The 23,935-nt window shown below is 43.2% G+C and overlaps 3 protein-coding genes across 10 annotated transcripts; 2 read left to right on the top strand and 1 right to left on the bottom strand.

Moving 5' to 3' along the window:
• The first annotated feature begins 5 nt into the window (after positions 1-5).
• On the top strand, positions 6-2,631 carry LOC125717084 (cyclin-dependent kinase 2-associated protein 1). The gene is made up of 4 exons (XM_048990054.1): positions 6-174; positions 797-894; positions 1,036-1,168; positions 2,044-2,631. The coding sequence occupies exons 1-4, from the start codon at positions 108-110 to the stop codon at positions 2,109-2,111; spliced, it is 366 nt and encodes a 121-aa protein (XP_048846011.1). The 5' UTR covers positions 6-107; the 3' UTR covers positions 2,112-2,631.
• A 937-nt stretch (positions 2,632-3,568) lies between these two features.
• Positions 3,569-4,924, bottom strand: mtrfr (mitochondrial translation release factor in rescue). Its single transcript, XM_049005021.1, has 3 exons — positions 4,849-4,924; positions 4,256-4,437; positions 3,569-4,003 (listed from the first exon to the last, which is right to left on the bottom strand). The coding sequence occupies exons 1-3, from the start codon at positions 4,922-4,924 to the stop codon at positions 3,773-3,775; spliced, it is 489 nt and encodes a 162-aa protein (XP_048860978.1). The 3' UTR covers positions 3,569-3,772.
• Positions 4,925-5,138: 214 nt separating this feature from the next.
• On the top strand, positions 5,139-23,639 carry LOC125727930 (M-phase phosphoprotein 9). Of its 8 annotated transcripts, none has more exons than XM_049004940.1 (24): positions 5,139-5,246; positions 5,770-6,068; positions 6,288-6,435; positions 7,095-7,184; positions 7,554-7,990; positions 8,256-8,397; positions 9,315-9,387; positions 9,818-9,921; positions 10,008-10,130; positions 10,480-10,871; positions 12,857-13,012; positions 13,413-13,500; positions 13,994-14,209; positions 14,304-14,351; positions 14,452-14,516; positions 14,749-14,847; positions 15,449-15,553; positions 15,947-16,125; positions 18,772-18,933; positions 19,253-19,376; positions 20,499-20,599; positions 20,982-21,199; positions 21,921-21,989; positions 22,532-23,639. In XM_049004940.1, exons 2-24 carry the CDS (start codon positions 5,806-5,808, stop codon positions 22,631-22,633), a joined length of 3,504 nt encoding a protein of 1,167 aa, XP_048860897.1. In that variant the 5' UTR covers positions 5,139-5,246; positions 5,770-5,805; the 3' UTR covers positions 22,634-23,639. The 8 variants fall into 8 exon arrangements, with proteins under 8 accessions (XP_048860897.1, XP_048860923.1, XP_048860915.1 ...); XM_049004966.1 differs by having other exon boundaries at positions 20,556-20,599; XM_049004958.1 differs by having other exon boundaries at positions 19,256-19,376.
• The last annotated feature ends 296 nt before the right edge of the window (positions 23,640-23,935 follow it).

Consider the following 23,935-nt stretch of genomic DNA (forward strand, 5'->3'; position numbering starts at 1 on the left):
AGTGACGGCCATATTTGCCGGTGCCGCTCTGCTGTAAACAAAAAGTGTCTGAGAGAGACAGAGACGCTTCAGTGAATTTCAGGACATTTTTATTTGTTTAATTTATAATGTCTCTGGGAATGTCTTACAAACCCAATCTCCACCAGCACATTCCGGGAACTTCCGTGAATCAGGGTAAGAAAGAAATTTGAGCGTATTTTTAATATTTTCCGCGTTTTGTCGGATGCAAAAATTCGGTGTTGTAATGAATACCTGGGGAAAGCCCTTGTCTGTAGTTTTTGTCCAGTTATATATATAGGGTCAGATCCTGCGAGCTGATTCATATCCGCCATTATTACTAGTCATAAAAACCTTTTCCTTCTCGTTCGCCGGCAATGGAAACGGAAATGTAATCGCCGTTTTAAGTTATTTCGCGCTGTCGGCTAGCCGGCTCGGGTCAGTCGGGTGCGCCGAGATGCGTTTTTAAAATGTATCACTTTGGCTTTTTAATTCGGTCCGTACGGTTTCCTCCATGATCGTCTCCCTGAGCCCGATGATTGATCTGGATGTGGAGCGCGTATTTCTGACCCTCTGAGGACACCTAGCGTCAGACAGCCGTTATTACACCCTGTGCTCATAATACTGCGTATTACGCCGAAGGGCCAACGGGGTACATGCACGCTTAACGCACAGAGCCAACGTGCACGGCCCAAGCATGTATATTAAAAGCCTGTCAGAAAACGGTCGGCGTAAGATTAACTTTAACCGGGATCAAATTTTTACGTAACGCGAGTGCAACTTTTGTGTTCTCTTTCAGTTGGAAATATCCACTCTCCATCAACAAGCTTAGCAACCCTGCAGTCTTACAGGCCAATAGTGAATGACTATGGACCTCCATCTTTGGGATATTCCCAGGTACCGCAAGACTATGACAAAATCTGATATATGTCGATGCTGAATATACCCGTATAGAGTAAAGTATAATAACGTGCAGTGGTTAACAAGTGAATTTGACCGTTTTTGTCTGTCTGTCTGTCTGTCTGTCTATTTATTTAGCTCCAGGGGACTAGCGGAACCCAAGTGCCTCAAAGCAAATATGCAGAATTATTAGCCATCATTGAAGAATTGGGGAAAGAGATTAGACCCACATATGCTGGAAGTAAAAGTGCTATGGAAAGACTAAAGAGAGGTAATCTTCCAAAAAAACAACTTTCATATATTACACTAGAGCAAGGTGTCTCAACTCTGCCCTCCAGGACCCCCAGAGAGGCCACATTTTCGCTTATTTCCAGCTGCAAGAACAATAAAGAACGCTGAATATATATGAAGAACGCAGTTTGTTGGAAGCTGGGAGGAAGCAGAAATGTGGATTGTCTGAGAAAAATGTGGATTATCTGGGGGTTCCTAAGGACCTGGTTGAACAACTCTACACTAGACCATCATTAACTATTGATTTAAGGCTGCATGCATTTTAATAAATATTCTGGACTGGATTCCAGTCAGTTGCAGGGCACATGCACTCACTGACACACTGTGAATTTTCATAATGAAAGTTTTAGATTATGGGTGAAAGCCGAGGTATATGGATGAAATCCACCAAAACATGTCAACTTTGCTAGCAATTTACTTCTTTATTAATATTTAATTATTATTTAGAGACTTACCATTTAGGACAGTCGATATTTCAACCTCTGGGACCCGAGTTCGAGTCTCCGCCTGGGTCACGTGTGTGGAGTTTGCATGTTCTCCCCATGTCGTCGTGGGGTTTCCTCCGGGTACTCCGGTTTCCCCCCCCAGTCCAAAAACGTGCTGAAGCTAATTGGAGTTGCTAAATTGCCCGTAGGAATGCATGTGTGAGTGAATGGTGTGTGAGTGTGCCCTGCGATGGGCTGGCCCCCCATCCTGGGTTGTTCCCTGCCTCGTGCCCATTGCTTCCGGGATAGGCTCCGGTCCCCCCGCGACCCAGTAGGATTAGCGGTGTGAAAAATGGATGGATGGAATATTTCAACCTGATTTGTAATAGTAGATCACTGAAAAAATAATCATTTTTTACTTCGTTTGAAGGTATAATTCATGCCAGGGGACTGGTGCGCGAATGCTTGGCAGAAACGGAGAGAAACGCCAGATCCTAGGCAGCCTGCTACAGAAGCTTTGGATGTCCTTCCCTTTAACAATTCATGTGCCGGGCTGTGGAACGGCTTCCAGAAAATGTAATAATAAAATAACAATAATAATAATAATAATAAAATATGTTGATGTTTGGTCTAGGGAATGCGTAAACTGAATGCGGAATACCAGTATAGAAGAGATACTTGACAAGAACCTCTTGGTTTTATATGTGTTCCCATTTGGGAATGACTGAATCTCTTAACTGCTTGTATAAATGAAAAGTTAAAAATGCATGTTAGGTAGTGATGTCCCGAAATAATTATAGAAACTGCATGACATTTACAGGAGAAGCCTGTAGCACGGGACATTTTAATGATTGATTTGGATCTTTTTAACACACTAATGTAGTTAACAAGTCAAAAAGAAGGATAGTGCCAAATACACTGTATCCCACACCAGATTTGGATAAACTGTTGTAATAAAAATGATTTGCATCTTTGTATGTATTTATTACTCAGTGTAATAAAACTTATTTTCATTAAAGTAACTGTACTGGGATTTTTTTCCAATGCAGGTGAATGAGTGTGTTTCATCTGGAGTTATTTTACACAGAAAACCATGATCAAAACATGACTGGTTTGATTCCCGGAAGGGGCAGGCCCTTGTACCCTTCAAATGGACAATTACATTGAGTTGCTTGACTAGTATGGATTTCTTTTGCTCAATATTCATTCATATTAGGAACAAAGCAACCTTTTCAGTAATACTAAATAATAAATACATCAGCTCATTATCTCTAAATGCTAGAGCTTCATTATTAAATGTAGATCTTGCATGTTATTGTTTACAATGTTCTAGAGTTGCTTGGCCTGCTCTTTCAACGCTGTTCATTAGTACATTTTAATTACAAGGCCACTCTGGTGTCTCATTTTAGGTCTGAGAAAGACAGGACTTTATCAAATTTAGTGCTTATGTCCGTCCTTAAAACTTAAGATTAGAAAATACGTTTTTCTATTTTTTGCACCTGCTGCTTGGAATATGCCTGCAAAATGAGATTATACTCATGGATTTGGTGACTTTAAAATGATTTAAAGCCATTAAACTATAAGGCCCATGGACGCCTTCTGAGTATTGTTTTGAGTATACTTTTTACTCTATTGACAATTTGACTTTACTGTAGTTTTTAGCTTGGTTGTGAAAAAAAATCTAGTTAAATAAAGGCTAACTGAAACTCACTTTACCTAGCTGGGTATTTTAGTTAAGCGAGTTATGTTATGTACCTTGCTAATTAGTAGAAGGGGAAGAACCCCCTACGGACTGGAATGGCTCCACACACCAAACAGCTATACCTTCTGCTGTCCATATGTTTGATCTTCAGCTATCACTGTTAATTTTAGATCATTGTATATTCTCATTTTGGGTCTGTATGTCTCTGTAAAGAAGGGGGGGGGATTTAAACATGCTGACAGTTTAGTCTCTGCAAAGTGAACAAAACTTTTTATTTGAACAAAAATTTTTACTTATAGTTTTAAAATGTCCTGTTTAATAACCCTTTGCAGATATATTTATATTACAGGCAATGTAAAGAAAATGGTCACAACACATCAATCCACTCTATCCACAGCTGTTACACTCTGCCTAGATAATAAGATTTGGCCTAATAGGGAAAAAGTCCAGAGACATGTCATCTGGTGTGTTCCCCCTGTTTGGAATCTGCTAGGGCGTTTTCCTTAAACAGTTGTTTCTTCTCCAGCCTTTCCCTGGCCCGCTTCCTTTTCTCCAGCTTCCGCCACTCCTGCTCCTTCCTCTGTTTCAGGACACCACTGTCTTCACCTTTGTAGAAAATATCCAGCTTCTCCTGCATGATTTCCCGAGCCTTTTTCCTGTTCATGTCCACAGACCTGGTCTGGTGACACTGGAACACAGAAATCGGAGAAGTTATTCTTCTAGTTAATTATCAGAATTTAAAAGATTAATATTAAAATTCGTTAATTGACATTTAAAACATCACAATGTTGATCAAAAGCCACACTCAGATGACTCAAAAGACAATGACAACTCGCAACCTATATAGTCATTTTCACATATCACAATTTAATAATTAAGTTGAAAATACATGAGAATCATTAGTAGAATTAATCTGTAGACCATCGCATTTTAAATTCACCTTCACCACAATGCCAGATGGGATGTGTTTAAGAACCACGCAGTTGCAGGTTTTGTTAGTCGCTTGTCCCCCTGGCCCGGATCCTCTGACGAACTGCTCTTCCAAGTGCTCTTCGTTTAGGCTGTCGAGATCAATGCGGTCCCTTTTCCCAGCCGCTCGAATGCGCGGCAAACCTACCGATACTGGAGATAAAAGGAGCCGCCCAGGAAACTTCAGCTTCCATGTCAGTGTTTGCCCGGCCATAAGGATAAGTCGCGATAATACATAGGACGGCATATCTTCTTATGGACGCGATTTTGAGACAATTATCAAATAAATTATATTTCAAATATTTAGAAAACCAGACAAGTATTGGCACATAATTTGCCTGTTAGTAACGTGCATATGTGTACTGCGTGCACATTATGTCATATTCCTCGTTAGGAGCAGTGATATACTATTGAGTTAGCTGTCATCGGCATAGGGAGTTATTGACTTATTTCTGGATGCAACCAACATGCGAGCCATGGAGTCAGCTAGCTAACTAGGACTGCGGGTAGCAATATTATGATACGCCACATAACAGCTCAATTAGTCTCCGATTTAAGACCCACACGATATGAAAATGTCAAAACGAAGCACTCGGCTTGAGTAGTACACTAACACGTAATCCCCACGCTTCCAATTCATTGGTTGAACTACGACCTTACAATTTGATGAACTTCCAAGGTTACTTCCGCCTTTTGCTGTGAGAAAATAACCAATCGGAAAACTGGTAGTTTGTTGTAACCGCCTATTTTAGGCACATAGTGCCAGTCTGGATGGTCACTTTGTATAGGTGGGCGTTACACATCTGTCGAATTTACCAATCAGCTTCTTCGTTTCCGAATCCCGCCAGCCAATACGAAAATGCAAGATATTTTTTCCGTTGACTGATGCTGGGGTAAAGACGTAGGCATAGGTGTTTTGCCGCCGTACAGTTTATAGCTGCAGCTATGCGACAAATCTCTGGGTAAGTCAGCCTATACACACTATCTGTTGGCCTTCAGCGCACTTGCGCGACAATTAGTCCATACGCACGTTTGTCTGTGTTTCAAAGAAGTAGGCGAAAGCACCAGCTGCACGAGATGATGGGCTGTTCCGGGGCTAGGGTCCCGCAGTCCAGATGGGGACTGATCTCCTTATGCAGCGTTATTTATGTAACTGATTGACAGCACGCTGTCTGAGCACAGATGTTATGCGAATTTTGCTCTCTATAGGGGATTCAATTTCTGATCCATGGCCAGTTTGCCAGATATGTTGTCGCGATGCTGTTTATTCCAGTCCCGTGATCACTGTCGCAGAGAGGAGCCTATATTTCCGCAGCCGACAGATATGGTTCCTGGCCTGACCCGTTTACTGGCGATTGCACATGGTATAAGTTGCTTTGCCTTAGGAGTTTTTTTAAATTGAGACAGAAAACATCACTTACTGCTAGACATGAATATGCAGTCCCTGCCTTCTGTCAGATCAGCTGGCTAACCAGTTCCCTCCAGGTATCAAATGCATCGCCGCAACAAGGCCACCTAAGGATGTCCACAGATGATAGCATCTCCGAGGACGTGTCCAGTTCTGGAGCTTTGGGCCACGACAGTGTGGAGGAGAGCGGTGGCAAGGAAAGCGAGGCCTCCATCATTTCGATTGAGGACTCCCCATCAGGGCTTGCCGGTCCAGAGGAGGAGCATCCCCCCGTACGGTCAGGACGAACCCTGCAGGGGTTCATCCAGGCTGCTACTGGGGTTGTGAAGAGCCAGGATCCCTCAGTGCCAAAATTCAGTAGCGGACACAAGAGCAGGTTTGTACAATCTGTGTGTCTCATGCCATTCACGGGTCCAGAAAAGGTTTTGATGAAGAAAATTATTAAAATGAAGTAAAATGTTAATCTGTGATTATGTTCCAGTTAACGCTAACTTTTTAGGTTGGAGGGTAATAACTCTTACACATATTGCCGTGATAGATTGATGAGAAGCATCGGGCAGTAAAAAATACATAGAATACATGTTGCCTGTTGCAGGAGTTTGTGCCTCAGTCCAGGCAATGAGTTTAGCTCTGGAAAAAGTTTGCCAGCCATCAAGCCCAGTCCCCTGCAGACACTGACAGCACTGGTGCAGGAGATCCAGAGCAGCGGAGAGACTGGCCAAGAGCTGTGGAAGGACAGCGAGGTGACATGTTTCTTTCTCCTTCACCTGTGGAAAAGTCCAGAAGACTGATTTTGATTGGAGAGTGATTTAGGTTACAGTGTTGGAGCACAGGTCCAGATTGAACTAGGATGGAATGTTGGAACACTGGTCCAGACTTCAGTGTGGGATCTCTAGTGCAGATTACTGATTAGCTGGTCTAGATTGCACTGAAGAAATGCAAATCCACACTGCAGTATGGAACAGTCTCCATTTATCATTAATGTGTGATGTTAGTGGAGTTATCCAGAGATCTGTATTTATTACATTATTAATAAAAAGTAAATTTCTATGTGAACTGGTGAGTGTGTTTGCAAATCCATCCATTTCACAGTCAGGGGGAGTTGTGTTCTAATCTTCCACTGTTGCTCCTGGTTTACAAATAATTGTAGAACCTTTCTTGGACGTTTTACTGGTGGCAGTGAGCAGTATACTTGAGGTTCTCATCCTGAACAAAAATAAGCTGCTTTTCTGTGTTTAAAACCCTTCAAGATCTGTCCGCAGACATAGCTCCCTACCTCATATGAGGACTGTCTCCCATTGGCTGACGTGTCTGAAGGAAGTTTGCTTTGAAAACAGGAGCTGGCCCCTTTTTTTGGTGTTTGTTTATGCCAAATGCCATTTTCTCTCTTTGTCCCTAACAGGGCAGATGGTTACAGCTCTTCCAGCTTGTGGAGAAGCAATACCAGGAGCAGATCCTTGCTCAGCATGAACAGTATCAGTGCCAAATTCAGGTTAACTCAAGTTATGTCCTTTATTTGGTTATTCATAAATATTTTTGCAAGGGGAGTGATAATTAGGGTTTAGGTGTTTAGCGTATCCTGTTTTTTTTCTTCATAGCACAATAAAGAACTTGAAGTTGGAGCTGTTTTTCTCAGTCAGGATTTCAAAGGCTCATTGAAATTTTGTCAGACCTGTATAATAAGTCAGCCCGATTTCTGATGACAGGAACATTTAGGTTTACTCTCAGAGCTGTTTTTTGAGAATTCTGGGGTGTACTGCAATCCTGTACTGGATTGGGGGGGGGGGGGCTTTCTGCCTGGTGTCATGTCAGGTTGCTGCTGCCCACGGCCTCCATCTGAAACCCCCGTGTGTCTTCACAGCTCATACAGGATGAGATCAAGGCTCTAGTCCAGCTGCAGAGCCAGCGGCCCGGGCCTTACGCCACTGAGGCTTCACAGGCCCACACGCCGGCCGGGTCCCCGCTCCTTGACCTTCTCGGTGGCCTCCCCGGGGCTTCCCCTCATCCGGGTGTGACGAAGCACTTGGTGCCCACCCACACGGAGAGCACAGTGGCAACATTACTCCTGAGCAGCGGCTACGGCACCTTGTCTGCTTCAGAGCACAGTTTCACGCAAGACGCGGGGGCCGGTAGTGCCCGCGGGGCTCGCGGAGGGGACGTCGACGGGCCTGGGTTGGCGCTCTCGCCTTCTGCCCACGTGCAGGACTTGGGCGCGGAGGGTGGCACCCTTGTGGGAACGCCGTCTGCCTCCCTCCTGTCCAATCCCAGCCCCCTGGCTGACCAGCCAGAAACCCACAGGTGTTTGTCAATTTTTTTCACAAAGACAATACATTCATTTTTTTGTTTATTGTTTCACAACAGACACACTCTGCAGGGTAATATTATATATTTTTAAATGTTCTATTATTTTTATAATTTCTAAGGGCCCGGTGTCTGAAGTCTCCACATCAGATCTTTCCTTTGAGATTAACTTATTGTATTGTTTAAGATATTTGTGGTGAAGGATGGTTTGACTGATCCAGCTGTGTGGTCCATTGAACCAAGCTTGGGGTTTATTTTGCAGCCCGTTGTTGACCACCTGGGCCCAGAAGCTGAGGCGCAGGCAGTGGAAGGGTGGGGTGGAGCAGGGCGGACTGGCTCCGGGGGCTGAGCTAGGCGGGCCGGAGCAGAAGACCCATGATGGAAGCACGGACGAGGCACACGATGTGAGTTCATCTCCTGCGTGCTCGCTCCAGAGTCGAACCCGTACCGTGCCGGTCGAACTGAGCGAGACCTCTCAGGTCCATGTTTATCTGCTCTCCATGACTCACTATGAGGGCACAATTTCAGCAAATCTATTATTTCAGTTTATACCAATACAACCTTAACACACATCTGTTATGAACAAATTATTTGATCCACGTGTGGACGCAAGAAGCCACAATTTACTTGGTTACCATGACAACCAGTCTCTCTCTTTAACCAGACTGCAGAGCTATCATGTCTTGGTATACGTACATGCGTGCACGCATAAAAGATAACAGGTGCAACTTCCTCACACCTCACAGAAGGTCTCACAATCCATAGGTTCATGGTAAACCTGGATCCTTTGATCAGGAGCCCAGTCAAAGGCCTGTGTCTACCTAGTTTCTCAAGGATTATGTTTAGCTCATGTTCATATGCACTACATGAGTGTGTCTCAAGCCAGTTCTCGGGGAGCTCCAGTCCTGGGAGCTGTGAGGGAGCAAAAACGTGGACCGTCTGGGGATCCCTATGGACTGGAGTAGAGACTGCAACCTTTGTTCATGCCATGTTTATACCTGCGTATGTACGTCAGTCTGTAACTGTGAAAGCTTCCCCAGCTGGGCTTGCAGTGTAACCTCGTGTCCTGCTGAGTCAGCCTGCAGTGTGTGTAAAGCTGCCCTGGAGCATGTGGAGCAGTGCTCACTGTATTAGTTGTGACAACCCAGGCCTCATGGTCGACTTGGGGTTGGGATGGGGATTTATGAGGCCCCAAATGCAATCTGAGAGGGGGGATGCTGTGGGAAGGTCTGCACTCTGCCCCGGCCCTCAGTCGGGATAACGTGGCAGTGGCTGGGCTCATTGCCGCTTGACCCTGTATCTTGTCTCTCTCCGGTTTCAGCATCGACCCACCGTACAGGCCTCACAACCCTTCCACCTGATACGTAGTGACAGCCTGGCTTCGGAAATTTCTGGTAAAGTGCCTTAGATGCTGTCATGTGCAGAGAAAACATTTTGGCTTGTTATTTTTGTCTCTGAACTATTTAGATTAGAGCAACATAAAAATATTTCAGAGAACAAAAATAGTTTGTTTTATTTTTGGTTTATATGTTGTGTGGCAGGTGTTTTCATTCAAAGTGACTTACAAGCCAAAATATAATTTTACCTCTGAGAACATAAATATATGGAATTTCATTGCATAAATTGTAAAACCTTAATATTTGTATTGTAAATGAAGTACTTAACCTTGGTTAATAATAGCATGTTAACTATTTGAGCTGTTTCCATGGACTCCTATCCACATTTGTGTACGAAGACCAACTTTTTACATGAATGTGGAGCATTTTGGGGAGCCCTGTGAAGTTGTACATTTTAACTTCATTTGTCCCCTTGGTTGGAATCCAGGTCTCACCTACTGGAGGCTGGAGGATCATGAGCTGTATTATCCTCTGCCTGACAGCCTGGGCAAAGGGACTTTCCATCTGGGGCAGGAAAATTCGAGAAGCCTGGTATGTTTACCCGGTACCCACCCTATTCCCTTCGCCAGTCTTGCTGCCAGCCAGGGTGACTGTCTTTTCCTCCTCCTCTTCATCAGACTCCACCTGAGGGTCCGAGGCCCCCGATCTCGCTTACGGAGATTTACAGGAATCGCCAGAGAGAAGACACCAAAGGGCACAACTGGAGCATTTCTCCCGCCTCCAGCACAACCACTGCTCAGGTACATCTGGGTGGAGACATGACCTTTCGATGGTTAAGATTTTGGTTTTATAAGGGTATTTTGTTTAATTATTGCCCTGCTTCTCTCCTTCGATTTGTCTTTTTAAATGTATAAATTTACTGTCTCCTTCACTGGCATGTTGATGGTGTTTGTTTTTCAGCCAGTCCACTAACACCCTGTAAGCTATTTTAGCCTAAAAAAAGTTCACTGATGTAACAAAAATAATTGGCCAGTTGAGAAATGTTGAGGCAGCATGCTTGTCTGCACGTTCTCTGCTGTTTTTGGCGTTTGCATGATGGGCTTACTGTGAAACAGCCTTAAATGAATTTTTGGTGCCTTCCCGTGGCAGGTGTTGAACCTTGACCTCAACAAGGCGTACATGTGGCCTTCGGGTAGAACGTCTGGCTTCACTTCGCCATTATGCTTCAGTGGACTACCATTCTCTGCCCAGTCCCATGGCCATCAGCCCGCGGGTACCCCAATCAGCCCGGACTCCATGGCAGAGGGCATCACCAGCCAGGACGTCATGGACACAGACAGCAGCTCTAGCACCAGCAGCCTCTCCGTGGTCACACCTACCAGCCAATCCCCTGTCCTGCCCGCAAACAAGGAAGCTGCCTCTGCTATGCACCCCCATGGCTACCATGGACTTGGCAATGGCCCACCCCCTCCCAAAATGGACCCACTGGAGCCTAGTCCAGCCACTGGCCGGTCCCTGGACGACCCGGTAGTTCTGTCTATGTAAGACCATCCTGCTTCTCCATTTAACTTAAAACAGGTCATCAGTAGGTCACTGGGTTCATTCTCCTTAACTCGTTTTCTGGTCTTCCTCACCAGTTATTTGTCTGTGAGATAATGGTTCCTCATCGGTTCCTTGTCTGTATGATATAGGGTCCTCACTAGTTGCTTGTCTGTTTGATTATGGTTCCTTTTCTGTGTGATAATGTCTCTTCACTGATTGGTTATCTGATTATGGTTCCTCGTCTGGGTGGCAATGTTTCCTTTCAGGTTCTAACCTATTTGATTATGGTTCTTTGCATGACAATGGTTCCTTTCCAGTTTCTCATCTATTTTATTATAATTCCTTGTCAGTGTGATAAGGAGCCATACTTTTAGTACGTATGCACAGAAGAGGGGAGGGGGGTCTAAAAATTTGACCGAATTTTGCGCAAGTGTGTGTATGCTGGAATGGGGGGGGGGGGGTGAATCAACTTGAGAAATTTCTAAATTAAGTGTTTCGTTCACGATACCTGACCTGCTGGATTGCATTCCATACGTGCATATAACTCAAAACGTCTTAAGTTCATCTCCCGATCATCAGCCGGCCGTACGACTGCAAACTGCGTACGACCTATACATTATAATAATTTATGTACAGCGTGTCTGTTCCACCCTTGCAAAGGCGGGAATTTAACCATTCTCGCGATCGTTATTGCATAAAGCCATTTTTGAAGGTCACAGTGCACTGAAATGTCGGCCGACCAAAAACCTTCTTTGGATTGAAATGAAATAAATATGTATATAGGTAGTAATCTCTTAATTTAAGTACATAGCCTAATTTACAGTTCGGACTTCCGACTTGTGTTCTAAAGCTGTGATCAAATGGTGAAATACGCCATCTTATGTATTTGACGTTTAGCTCAATATTGGCCTCCGCAAGGAGTAAACAGTTTTTTTAGCGAATGTTCAGGAGTTTTCATGTAATTTCAAATTTTCAATTCAAATTATGGCACGTTAACTGTCCAGCGAACCAAGTTTTTTTTTCCAGAATTCTTGACAAGTGCGTCTGCCGTGCTTATGCCGACTTTTGAGGAATACGCTAGTCCTTATAGCTTATTCCTCCCAGTGCCCACTGAAATACTACATGTATAAGAATTAAAGAAGTCTTATTTGTTGCATTTCGTTTTATTTGAAAGTGATTTTATTACAGTAAATCTCATGACATTATTGTTTTGTTATCCCTAAAGTTAACAGGAACGTTTGTAGCTCCAAAAAGCAGTGCACAAGTTGACTGACCATTGCCCATGCGTGCGTACGTGGGGGGAGGGGGGTCAACTACCCAGCGTATGCGTGCGTACGTGGGGGGAGGGGGGTCCAAAAAATCGGTAAAATGTGCGTACGTACTAAAAGTATGGCCCCTAATGGTTCCTCACCATTTTCTTGTTTGTCTAATCATGGTTTCTTGTCTGCATGATAATGGTTCCTCACCTGTCCCTCATCTTTGTGACAATGGTTCCACGCCGGTTTCTTGCTTGTCTAATTGTGGTTCCTTGTCTGTGTGATAGTGGTTCTTTACTAATTTCTCATCTGTGTGATGATGGTTCCTCACTGGTTGCTTGTCTGATTATGGTTTCTTACTGATTCCTCGTGTGTGATAAAGGTGCCTCACGAGTTCCTCCTCTGTTTGATTAAGATGCGAAACTGATGAAGAATCAATTTCATTATGGCTCTTCATCTGTGTGATAATGGTTGCTCATCAGTTCCTTGTCTTTTTGATGATGATTCTTCGTGTTTTTGATGGTTCTTCATTGGGTGTATTTGTGTGTGATAATGGTTCTTCATCTGTGTGATAATAGTTCTTCACTTGTTCCTCAATGGTTACTCAACTTCTTCAGTAATTCTTCTATTGAGTACTGGTTCCAGCAATCTCCTTACCTTTCCATCTGTTTGATTCTTGTTCCTAACCAGTTCCTCAGCAGTCCCTTACTCCCCTCTCTCCTTCCCAGGGTAAGGCAGAATATGCGGGAGAAAACCTCACGTCATATTTCCAACCTGCGGGCATACTATGAGTCTGAGTTAAACATCCTGCAGAGAAAACTGGACTTGGCAAAACAGCCTTCTAGCCTGGACTTGGAGAAAGCAAATCAGAGTTTACTGGACAGGTATGAGGGAAGCAAGGTGACAATCCCTGGGCTGCTACTGCAGAAACAGCTCTTTGTCGGCTGCATGGAAGAATCTGCCCCAGCGATATTCATGCGCTACAAGGAAGCCAGACACAATTTGCAGTTGATTTGAGTTTTTCCCCAGAAATATTTTAATCCTGGGAGTTCTGTTTTTGTTTCTTGTAGGTCGTTTAGTGAAGTGAAGAAGTGAAGAAATGGCTTCACAACATTGTTTTTTTTTTTCTGTCAGTCGAAATTCCCCATATTTAACTAATCAGTAGTTAGCAGTTAATAGAGAGCTGGTGAACCTTCATGCGTTGGGGCTTTGTGGGCGTATAGTTTGTTGTATGCTTGAACATGTGTTTTTGGACCTCATCCCCCATCCCTACTCACTTGACAGGTGTGAGCACCTGGAGAGGGCCCTCACAGAGGCCAGTGCCCGCATCCAGGAACTGGAGAGCAAGAACCATTCTATGGAGCGACAGCTGGTAAGCCTGACCACCACTTTTTTGTAACTACATGCTTGTTTGGGTACCTTAGACTGCAGCTCTACCTAAGGTGTATTAAATGTGGGGCTGATCATCTGGCGGCCAGCTTGGTGAGCACTACTATAGCCTCGCATCTCTAGGGTTAGGCGTACAAATCCCACCCCTGTGTTATACCATAGTGATACCACTATTTAGGAAATTCTCTTTGCCTTATCTTGCTCTCCATTAGAGGTCACAGAATGGTTGGGGGTGATGGTGAAGGGCAGCCACCTTGTGGCGTCAGGTTAAGGAGCTGAAACTGGGCTACAACTGGCAACCTGATCACGGGCACAGAGGCTTATTAGATTTTAGATTTTATATTAGATTTTAATATAGAAGGGAAAGGGGGAGCCTGAGCTGCTCCTGGTGTTAGAGTTGGTGATTGGCAGTGAAGGGTACGACCGCAGGGCTGGGCGCTAATGCTGTCCGTTTGGCCCCCCCCTCCTCCATCCAGGCGGACTGGCCAACGCGGTACGAGGCAGCGTGTGACGCAGCCCGGTCCCTTCAGCAGCGGCTGGACGAGGCGTGCCGGAGTGAGCGGGACAAGGAGGCCTCTGCAGCCCGGCTCCGGGTCAGACTGCGGCAGGCAGAGGAGGCCCTGGAAGGCACCCGCAGGGACGCCGACAACAAGGACGCCCAGATGAGGAAAGAACACAAGGCGCTGCAGGACGTGGGTGATGGCCGTCACGTCCCATGGACATCAGCACCGCATCTGTGTATTGTCTGTACACTGCTGTCGTCTCATATTATTGCAAATTTTTCAGCTCCTTGCAGACTATGAGGCATTAGACAGAGATCACCAGAGAACTAAGGTGAAAAACAATAAATTTTTGTTGAATATATATATATTGTTACAGTTTTAGTGTTTGATCTTGAAATTGTACGTGAACCATCCTGTTTCTGTTTTGCTAGGAGAGTTTGGTGTCCGCTGAGGAAAGACTGTTTGAGTCCAATTCAGAGAAATCTGAGCTTAAGAGGTAATTACAGGGGGGAAAAAAAAGCAATTGGACCATTCTGTTTGCTTATTTAGGGTTGGTAACTTGGAGATGCTCAGGAGAACCTGGAGCTGAGGAAGAGTGATGAATGTAATTAACACTGTGTCGTCTTTAGTGTTTGTGGTGGGGCAGTTTGAGTCACCCCTCGGGGTTTCTCATTAATGGGGTGTCCTTCGGGGGCACTGAGGGGCTGACATTTACTGCTCTCTGTCAGGATGGTCTTGAAGCTGGAGACGCAGATCAAGCAGCTGGAGTATGAGAGTGCAAAGGCGCGGCACGTCTCCCGCAGCCACTCGCAGCCCTCTGGGGCCGGGTAAGGGGCCGGCGTGCCATGTTGCTGTGCTGGTCATGCGAGTGCATGCTGATGTGCAGTGTATACCTTTAACGTACTTCATTTGACTGGAAAGCATTGCGTACTTGATGTATGATAAGGTGTCTTGCTCAAATATGCATTTAATATTGCTTCTATAAGGATATTTGCATTTTTGTCTTTGGTTATGATAAATTTTACAACACTGTCTAGTCATTAAGCTCATTGTTGTCAGCCACTCGCCTGCATTTCCCAAATTATAATCAAATAGCAGCACAGCTCACTAATGAATGTGGGTAAACTCACACTTACTCTTAAATCTCGTGTTAATTTTATAAAGCCGTGTTTATAAATCACATAAATTAGTCATCACTGATTTTGAAAGGAGTGCGTAGCTTATCCACGACTTTTATGCATGAATACGTTTTCTCAGGTTGCCATTTCTATTGGCTTTGCGTAGCCGTTAATGGTTAAATGTACAGTAAGCCATGTATTTCATTATGTGGTGACTAGTGCCAAGACACCATGGCGTTGATGATGCATAGAGAACAATGCCCAACGTGGAACAGCTTGCATTGTTAACAGGCTCAACTCATTCGTCCAGCAGGTTTTATCACCACCCAGACCTCCTTGTCTCTCCGAGAAATGGCACAGCCACTACAGAGAGCAGCCGCACAGAACAGGCCTCAGCACAAAGTGACAGGGACAGGTATCTGATTCACTCATAGCTGTGGGGTCTTTGTCTTCAGGTAACTGGCAGCTTTCTAAGTATATGGTTTAGATGAATCAGTGTCTAAACTGGCCGTAATATGTGTATATATGTGTGTGATTTGTGATGCAATGGAATCCTGTCCATGGTGTTTCCCAGCTGAGTGGCCTGTGTTTCCTGGAATACGCTCCTGGCTTATTGTGACCCTGAATATTATAATTGGCTATTGATGGATGGATGGATGGATGGATGGATGGATGGTACACAATTTCTGTAAGCCAAGCTGTTTCTTCAGTGGGTGTAGAAATTTAAAGCGGTTTGATTTCATACTTCCTGTGATACAGCAGTTGGTTCACTTTAATGGTTTTTACCTCTCCTGCTTGTGGTCTCTAGGGATGCCCTTCACAGTCCAACAGAGCCCCAGTCTACCCCGCAGAGGGTGGGCCTCCAGGATCGGCCCACAGCCAAGGATCCTGCAAAGAAGGACCCTGCCCCAACCCCAGTGATAAGAGCACTGATCCAAATGGATGAGGCCAAGGCAGACTCTGCTGGCTCCGCCCCTGGTCACATAGGTATGTGGGATGCTGGGATCTCCTTAGCTTGCTGCCTTCTATCTTAATCTTAATCCTCCTGCTCCCCCTTTTTATAGGATCCCTGGTGATGTTATTGTGTGGTGGCTTTTTGTTAAAAAAAAATAATAATAAATGGAAAAGGCATGGTATTAGCATAGCACATATAATCAGATTCTATTGGGTTAGCAGGTCATCATGCACACATTAACGGGTTGTGTAGAGAACAAAAACGCAAACATCACATTAGCAGTTAGCCCCCGTGTTTGATAAACCACTGATCCTGCACTGAAGAGGACTTTACGTAAATATGATCTAGCTTCCTAGTACATTGGCCCTAAAATGCGAGATTTAATTGCGGTAAGAAAACATGGTTCCTCAGCCCACATTTGCTTTTTTCTACTTAATATGTTGTTTTTTGCTTTTAAGGGGTCGACTGCCCTTCGCAACAACGGTGCTCCAGGCCACAGGGGGGCAGTATACATCAGGTTCAGTAAAGGACTTGATTTATCAGATAGGGATTGGCTTGGCATATAAATTATGTTTATTGCTGCCATCGATCCTAATTCTAAAGTCGATGTGACCGATACATCTAAAATTGCTGGGTAGCCTGGCAGAGGACTTTGTGGTCAGGTGGGGAGTCTTGTTGCCATTCGCATCCCATATCCGTTATACCTGGATTGACCACAGATCACATCTCATGAAAGTAATCAAAATGAAGTTCCAATCAACCGATCGAAATGTCACAACTCACAGCAAATGTTTTCCTCCAAACTCACAGTATAGGCCAGCCTTCTAGTCAAATTTATCAATTTAATTTGCTCAGTTCTTTGTAAAGGTAAGGCTTAGCTATGCTGCATGATAAACAAACAATGGTTAACTAGGTTAACTGCCACATGTACCCTCCCCTGTGGATTAGAGTGCTTCCATTCTGAAATGGTAAATACGGCCCCAGACATATTAAGATAAAAATGAGCAGTTTTGTTTGTTTTTTTGTGTGTGTTTTCCACTTCATGGCCACTGTGCTTTAGGTTCAGTTTATGCTTCACACTCACAATCATGACCACTGTATATATCTCATGACCACGCTCACAATCATGACGCATCCGCATCATGACCACTGTGCATTTTCTGCGTTTATTGCACAGACGATGTATGGAATCATGTGAGGAATTAACCCAACGTGTACGCGAGATGCAGTACCACCAAAAATCTTGGGGGCGGTATGGTCACTTTTGTCACAGGACAATGTGTTATATATGGTACAATTGGTATTAAAGGGAGCATTTGATTTAGAAAATTTTTAAAGAATGTGCAACTGGAAGATGAAAACTGAATATATTCAGAGGCAAGAGAACTAAACTTGGCAAGCTCTGCAGTTTTAATGACCATTCCTTTTTAAGAGTATCTAGTACAGTAAAACCTTCGATTGTGAGCATAATTCGTTCTGGAAACGTGCTCATAATTCAAAACACTTGTATATCAAAGCGAATTTTCCCATTAGAAATAATGGAAACTCAGATGATTCGTTCCTCAACACAAAAATATTCATTAAAAAATTTATAATACAAAATATAAAGTAAAAATACATAAAACAAATTAACCTGCACTTTACCTTTAAAAAGAATCATGGATGGTGTGAGGGAGACGAGAGAGAGGAGAAGAGAAGGGTTATTTTCTATGACGACTTTCACTATAACTAACGGAATCACTGCTCTGTTGGCTCGCTGGAATATTTTTCTTTTTGTGTGACTTTAACAAGGAACCTATCCAATGACAGCCGCTTTTGCCTCCTTTTCAATTTCGCTGAAATGTGGACATTGCATTGTCGTTAAACAGATTCATTGTTCGCACTGCTACACCCTTATTCGGGTGGTGCTTTTTTACTAAATTTTGACTTTGCGAGTGAGGCACGCCGACAGAGGCCGAGAATGGGAGACGATTACCCACAATCCCGCAGCGAGAAAGAGGGAGAAGAACCATCGGCTCAGTTGTGATTACGTGACGCTAGCGTATACTACTCCTGCTGTATATGTTTAGCAAGTTTACCACCATTACTTTTGCATGAGTTCTGCATGCATCATCGTAATCATTTTCATCCTTGCTGTTTAAATCACTCATAGATATGTTTGTGAGAGACTTATTTATTTAAAAAAATGTTTTTGCTTTGTCAGTATTACAATATTTATCGCAAAAATGTTTCTCTCTAATATCGAAATACTAAGCACAAAGTCCTAACTACTACGAGATATCTAACAATGTATAATGCAACATTCAGCATAAGGTATTAAGTGTTATGTGGCAGAGTGAAGTACTTATGCGATATGGAGCACTGGGTAGAATATAGAGAATGCGGCAGCAGTATTACAAAATTAGCAACTCGCTGTGGAGGCAGTGAGTGTACAGCTTCATTTCATGCCACAACTACATACAAATAAGTAAGACCAGAAACGAAGGAGCCAACCAAGATGGATTTCTCACACTGCCCCCTGGTGGACATGACCATTAATCCGCCAGATTGACATAAACTATGCGTGCTAGTATGAGCAGCTGCACTGTTTGCGTAGCAGCAGCACGCATTGCATACATAGAATATAAACCAGCCTTTAGACTGCACGTATATATATTTATTTATTGACTTTTTTGCAGGGCTGGGGAGTCGCCGGCCCACGGTGAGCTTTGTGGACAGTGACAGGTGGGAGCCCACATCAGAGCGGGCCACAGTCATCCCCAGGGCTCAGAGGAGCCTCTCCCCAGATGGCCCCCGCTCTTCCTCCCTACCCCCCAGGGGCAGTCAGGCTTCCGTGGCAGGTGGACATGTTTCTCTTGCTTCCTCCGCAGCTTCATGGTTTATGAAAGATCTTTGAGTACAGCTGCCTCTATGTTTGTATGTTTTCCAATATGGATGATAACCATCTGACCATGGAGCAATATACCTGTATGTGAAGCTTTTGTAAGGATACAGATATTATATATCCAAAATTTCCCAGTGGGATCAATAACGTTCATCTTATCTTAATTATCACCACAGTAGTTTTTTCAGACTTTAATTAAAACAGCAGGATTAATTAAATGTCAGATGCCGCGTGCTGGTCCTTCAAAAAATAGGTTTTTTTCTGTTTGTTTTCAGCAGCCAGGAGAGAGACCCTCCTCATGCCTATTTCGGTGAAATCCAGCCCAAAACGCTGTCCCACAGAGAACTTCTCCACTGCCTTCGGCCATTCACCTCCCTTGCTGTATCGCAGTAACCCTCGGTAACTGACAGCACAGTACCTTCATCCATCCATCCGTCTATCCATCCATCCATCTCCACAACCCTCATACATCAGCCTAAGAACTCAACTGTTTGTCAGAGTTGCGTTTGGTCACGAGAGTGCAGGTCTGCTATGCCAATGTAGCACTTTAATGGTGTACAAGGATGAGTTAAGCGTAACTATTTGTACAACTTCACTTGTTCATTACCCTGGTCTCTGACTTGGTTCCCAGCATCGGTTCTGACAGACACTACCCTAATTTTTATTCCAGCTGAGCTCTTAATTAATTAGCAGTGATTGAGCTGTTGATTTGAATGAATCGCACAGCTTGAATCACGTTACATTGAATGCTTATCCTGATTTGAACTGTGTGAGCCATTCAGTGCGTTTTTAAATAGTTAATAATTTTATGGTTTTTGTAATTTCTGTGTTAAACTAAATTATTAGGGGGCGGCATGGTGGTGCAGTGGTTAGCACTGTTGCCTCACATCTCTGGGACCCAGGTTCGAGTCTCCCCCTGGGTCACATGTGTGTGGAGTTTGCATGTTCTCCCCATATGGTCGTGGGGTTTACTCCGGTTTCCCCCCACAGTCCAAAGACATGCTGAGGCTAATTGGCCATAGGAATGCATGTGTGAGTGAATGGTGTGTGAGTGTGCCCTGCAATGGGCTGGCCCCCCATCCTGGATTGTTCCCTGCCTTGTGCCCATTGCTTCTGGGAAAGCGGTTTGGGAAATGGATGGATGGGAAACTAAATTATTATTGGTCCTGTTACAGGTGTATTTGTGCTGTTATTATATTGTTCATTAGTGCATAAAAGTATTAAAACCTATAAAATATTAGTTTTTTTTAGCTACCGAATGTATGTAGTTGGTGTGCTTGTAAATTGGTTAAAAGAATGAGTGAATTTTTTTTTTTAAAGTCAAAATGAGACAAACAGCTTTATTTGTTTTCATCAGTCGAAGTATTACTGAACTAAATGAACCTAAAATACAGTGTGACTTAGTACAATGTGACTTGAATCATATGATTAATTTAGTTGAATGTACTTAATTAGGATTACGGTTGAGAATTCCATCCTAATATGTCAGCTTGATCCTGGGGTGCATTGTCTGTTCTTTAGCTGTGACAGGTTTGATCAAAGTGCCCCGCTGCCTGTGTCACCCTCTCTTGGGACTAGATCCAAAAGGAGACTCCAGTTTACATCATCTGAACAAGCTGAAGGTGAGTGTACCATGGATGCAATAGTGTTGATGTTCGTTGATAAATACTTGCCATGTAGCCTCAGTGCTACAGCACTTGTTTTTTCTTTTGGTCACTGAATCCTTTTGGTGTTGTCTCAGTGCAGAATGCTCTGTACACCACAGTTAGCAGTGTATTGTGAGGATTTTATAGTGCAGTATATAGTGAATTATATTTGCCATTGAAAATTTGAACCATGCTGCATAATGGTGGACGCAATATACAAAGCACTATTTTGCAAGTGGTTTCGAAAACAGTGTTTTGAAAAGTGAAATTGATGTATATTTTTGTGAATGACTGAGGAACTACCATATAGTGTTCTGTTGATTTATCTGTAGCCTCATGACTGTGAATACCCTTACAGCACTCAGCCAGTCCAGTAATGGTGTACTGGAACCAGACAGTCACACAGAGCCGTCAGAGGGTGCCCTGCGGGTATCGTGGGAGATGCAGGACGCTGAGGGAAGCGAAGAGGACGCGATATTGGGGCCTTGTGACACACTCCCCTCGTACCACGGCCGGTTGCAGTCATTGGCTGATACGGAGCGCCTGTTTGATGAGCTCACTCAGGAGAAACAGCAGGTGAGTTTGCATGTAAATGCTAAAGTGTCACTTCAGCAGAGCTCTTCCCCCTGTTTGTGCCACACTGGGCCAAGCAGCTCTGCAGAGCTGAGGAGCACCATGAGATGGTGGAGCTCTACATGTCCAGCCCAGAGAGTCCCCCACCCTCCTGGTTTAGCAAGACCCCCCAAAGTGACCTTTATTTCTGGCGGACTACAGACACCTGTTGCTCACCGTCCGTTTCGACAGTTGCTTGTTTCAGAAAGTCGTAGCGTGATTGACTTTTGAAGACAGATCCAAATGTTTAAATAAATAACGTTAAATCAGCTTGTTGTGTAGGATTGTAACCTGCTTTGTCCACCTTTGCCCTTGATTGATGAGTGTGATGCACAGGTGCCTGTAATTCCCTGTGAGAGGTGTTACACACTTTTGGTTTGTATATAAAATGAAGAGGAACGGGACACTGGTAAAGGTTAGGGAGGGATGGAACTCAGTCTAGGAAAATGTCAGAGAAGCATGAGGCCCTGCTTCACCTCGTTATGACACTTGGTGTACAAGCAGCTCTGGGTCTACTCCATCACAGCAATGGTGTCTATTTTGGGAAGCGCGAGCTGTGTTTTAAAAGGGGCAACAGGCATGCTCTGGGACTATATTGGGCTTGTGTTCATGACTTATTTATGTATTTGTTTGCTTGTTTATCTATCTTTTCCTTTCTTTGCCCTCTTCCCTCCTCTCGTGGCAGATCGAGGCCGCGCTGAGCCGTATCCCAGCCACTGGGGGGCGCGTCACCTTGCAAGCCAAGCTGGACGAGGTACGTGATCTAGCATAATAATAATAATCATAATGATAATAATATATGATTTATTGTAGGACTAAATCTTTATGTCAACATTTGTATAATCCAGAGAATGGAATGAAGGCAGATTCTTAAAATTGCATAGCGCCTACTGGATTCAACAAAAAAAAAGTTTAAAAAGATTACAGTGATATGTAATATCACCCATCCTTGAGCATTGATGTCTGTTTTAATTAGAGTTTGCTATTTGTGTTTGTTTATGTAAACGACATGATGTGAAACATCAACTTATAATATGTAAGGATGTGGCAGTGACTCTTTGGATCTGCTGGTAAAACTCAGACTGTTAATTTATAAGATACTACTTTTAATGTTAGTGATTCATAGAGTTGCCTACACATTTTGCTAATCAGATTAATTGTGTATCTATTATGCTAATTTCTGTGGCAGAAAATAGGTATAAAAATATTTTGATTTTCTTAAATATAGCATGTACATTTTTATGTATATGAATGTAGATTTATGTGTCTGAGTTTAATTTAGTTGTTATCCTTTAGGAGGCTTTGGAAGAGCGTTTGGAGAAAATCAACCAGGACCTAGGGTCCATCCGAATGACCTTGAAGAGATTCCATGTGTTGAGGAGCTCCAGCAATATATAATCTCCTCTCTTGGCTATCTTTAGGTTTATCGCACCTTTGATACATTACAGTCAGGTAGTTGACTTAAGCTGTTCAAAAATCATCTTGTACATGTCTGTACAATATTTTCTACTTTTATTACTGTATCATATATATTTTCTATGGTTTGTTATATAGAATGAGGTATATGAATGATTTTAAAGTATATTTTTAGGAAGTTAATGTTTATATAATTGTATATATCTCATGAAACGTGAATACTATATATAATTGCAACATATGCCATATTTGGGTAAACTGTTTTTTTGCACCTGTTTACCAATATAAATGGGCAATACTGATTCATATGGAGCACTGATATCCAGTTTTGCTATAGTCATTTTAAAATGGACTCTTCCACAGTTTTACATCATCTTATATCTCTTCCAGTAGCAATGAGCAAAGCCTTCATATTTAAATACATGTTTGTGAGATTTTATTTTTATAACGTGTTCATTCCATCGTCATTTGTGTTTTATTTACTGGCATTCAAAATGAAGGTTTGAAAAAAGTATGCTTTAAAATAAAGCAAATTTGGTGCTGCACAAACAGACCTTTCCACCTCACAGGAAATTTTGTTTTTAGCTGGGTTTGAGCGTTTACATTAGTTAGATTCTTGGAACGTGCTTTGAAATTCAACTTGCTTTATTCCGTGTTTATAACAAGTTTGTATATGCTGGCAATGTTTTGTTTGTATTTCATCTCTTTTTAACTTAATGTCATTGTACACGAGTGTTTTATAATGTTTTTTAGATTTATGTGGTTTGCCATTGTTTAAATAGAGAAATACTCTGCAATGTAACCTTGAACCTTCCGCTTACTGTTCCTTCTCCTGCTGGTGGGAGAAGCAAAATCTTTTTTTCCGCCAAATCCACTTGAACCAAAAATTTCAAATTGGTGGCATTTTCTTGCTTTTGAATTAATAATCTAAAATGTATGTCTTCTGCTGTGCAGTACACATTCTCATTAAATATGTTTTACGACACGAGTATTTTGCACTGTGGAGTTTCGCTAGATATCGACGGCCTTCACGCGCAGAAGCGGTAACTAAATGGGGGCGTTTTAAAAACAAATTACGTTACGCGAATGAGCGGAAATTTATTTTGTCGGCGTTGCTTTTAAATATAGAATAACATTTTCTATATTGTTAAACTTCCACATCACAAACCTTCGGGAAAAGAAGCCGAATGAACAACGTTCGTGAACATTTTTCCTTTTAATAAACCATTTCAGTGCACTACGTCTAAATCAGTCGCGTGTGCCTAAAGACGTGTATGCGGTGTA

The sequence above is a fragment of the Brienomyrus brachyistius genome, chromosome 2 (assembly GCF_023856365.1).
Source record: "Brienomyrus brachyistius isolate T26 chromosome 2, BBRACH_0.4, whole genome shotgun sequence".
In the NCBI taxonomy this organism is placed as follows: domain Eukaryota; kingdom Metazoa; phylum Chordata; class Actinopteri; order Osteoglossiformes; family Mormyridae; genus Brienomyrus; species Brienomyrus brachyistius.

Coding starts and splice junctions, on each gene's coding strand:
- mtrfr (XM_049005021.1), bottom strand. CDS start 4,924: ATGAATTGGAAGCGTGGGGATTACGTGTTAGTGTACTACTCAAGCCGA. Junction 4,438..4,848: donor TTTTGACATTTTCATATCGT/GTGGGTCTTAAA, acceptor TTTTATCTCCAG/TATCGGTAGGTTTGCCGCGC. Junction 4,004..4,255: donor CATCTGGCATTGTGGTGAAG/GTGAATTTAAAA, acceptor TCTGTGTTCCAG/TGTCACCAGACCAGGTCTGT.
- LOC125717084 (XM_048990054.1), top strand. CDS start 108: ATGTCTCTGGGAATGTCTTACAAACCCAATCTCCACCAGCACATTCCG. Junction 175..796: donor GGGAACTTCCGTGAATCAGG/GTAAGAAAGAAA, acceptor GTTCTCTTTCAG/TTGGAAATATCCACTCTCCA. Junction 895..1,035: donor CATCTTTGGGATATTCCCAG/GTACCGCAAGAC, acceptor CTATTTATTTAG/CTCCAGGGGACTAGCGGAAC.
- LOC125727930 (XM_049004940.1), top strand. CDS start 5,806: ATGTCCACAGATGATAGCATCTCCGAGGACGTGTCCAGTTCTGGAGCT. Junction 18,934..19,252: donor CAGTCAGGCTTCCGTGGCAG/GTGGACATGTTT, acceptor GTTTGTTTTCAG/CAGCCAGGAGAGAGACCCTC. Junction 19,377..20,498: donor CTGTATCGCAGTAACCCTCG/GTAACTGACAGC, acceptor TCTGTTCTTTAG/CTGTGACAGGTTTGATCAAA.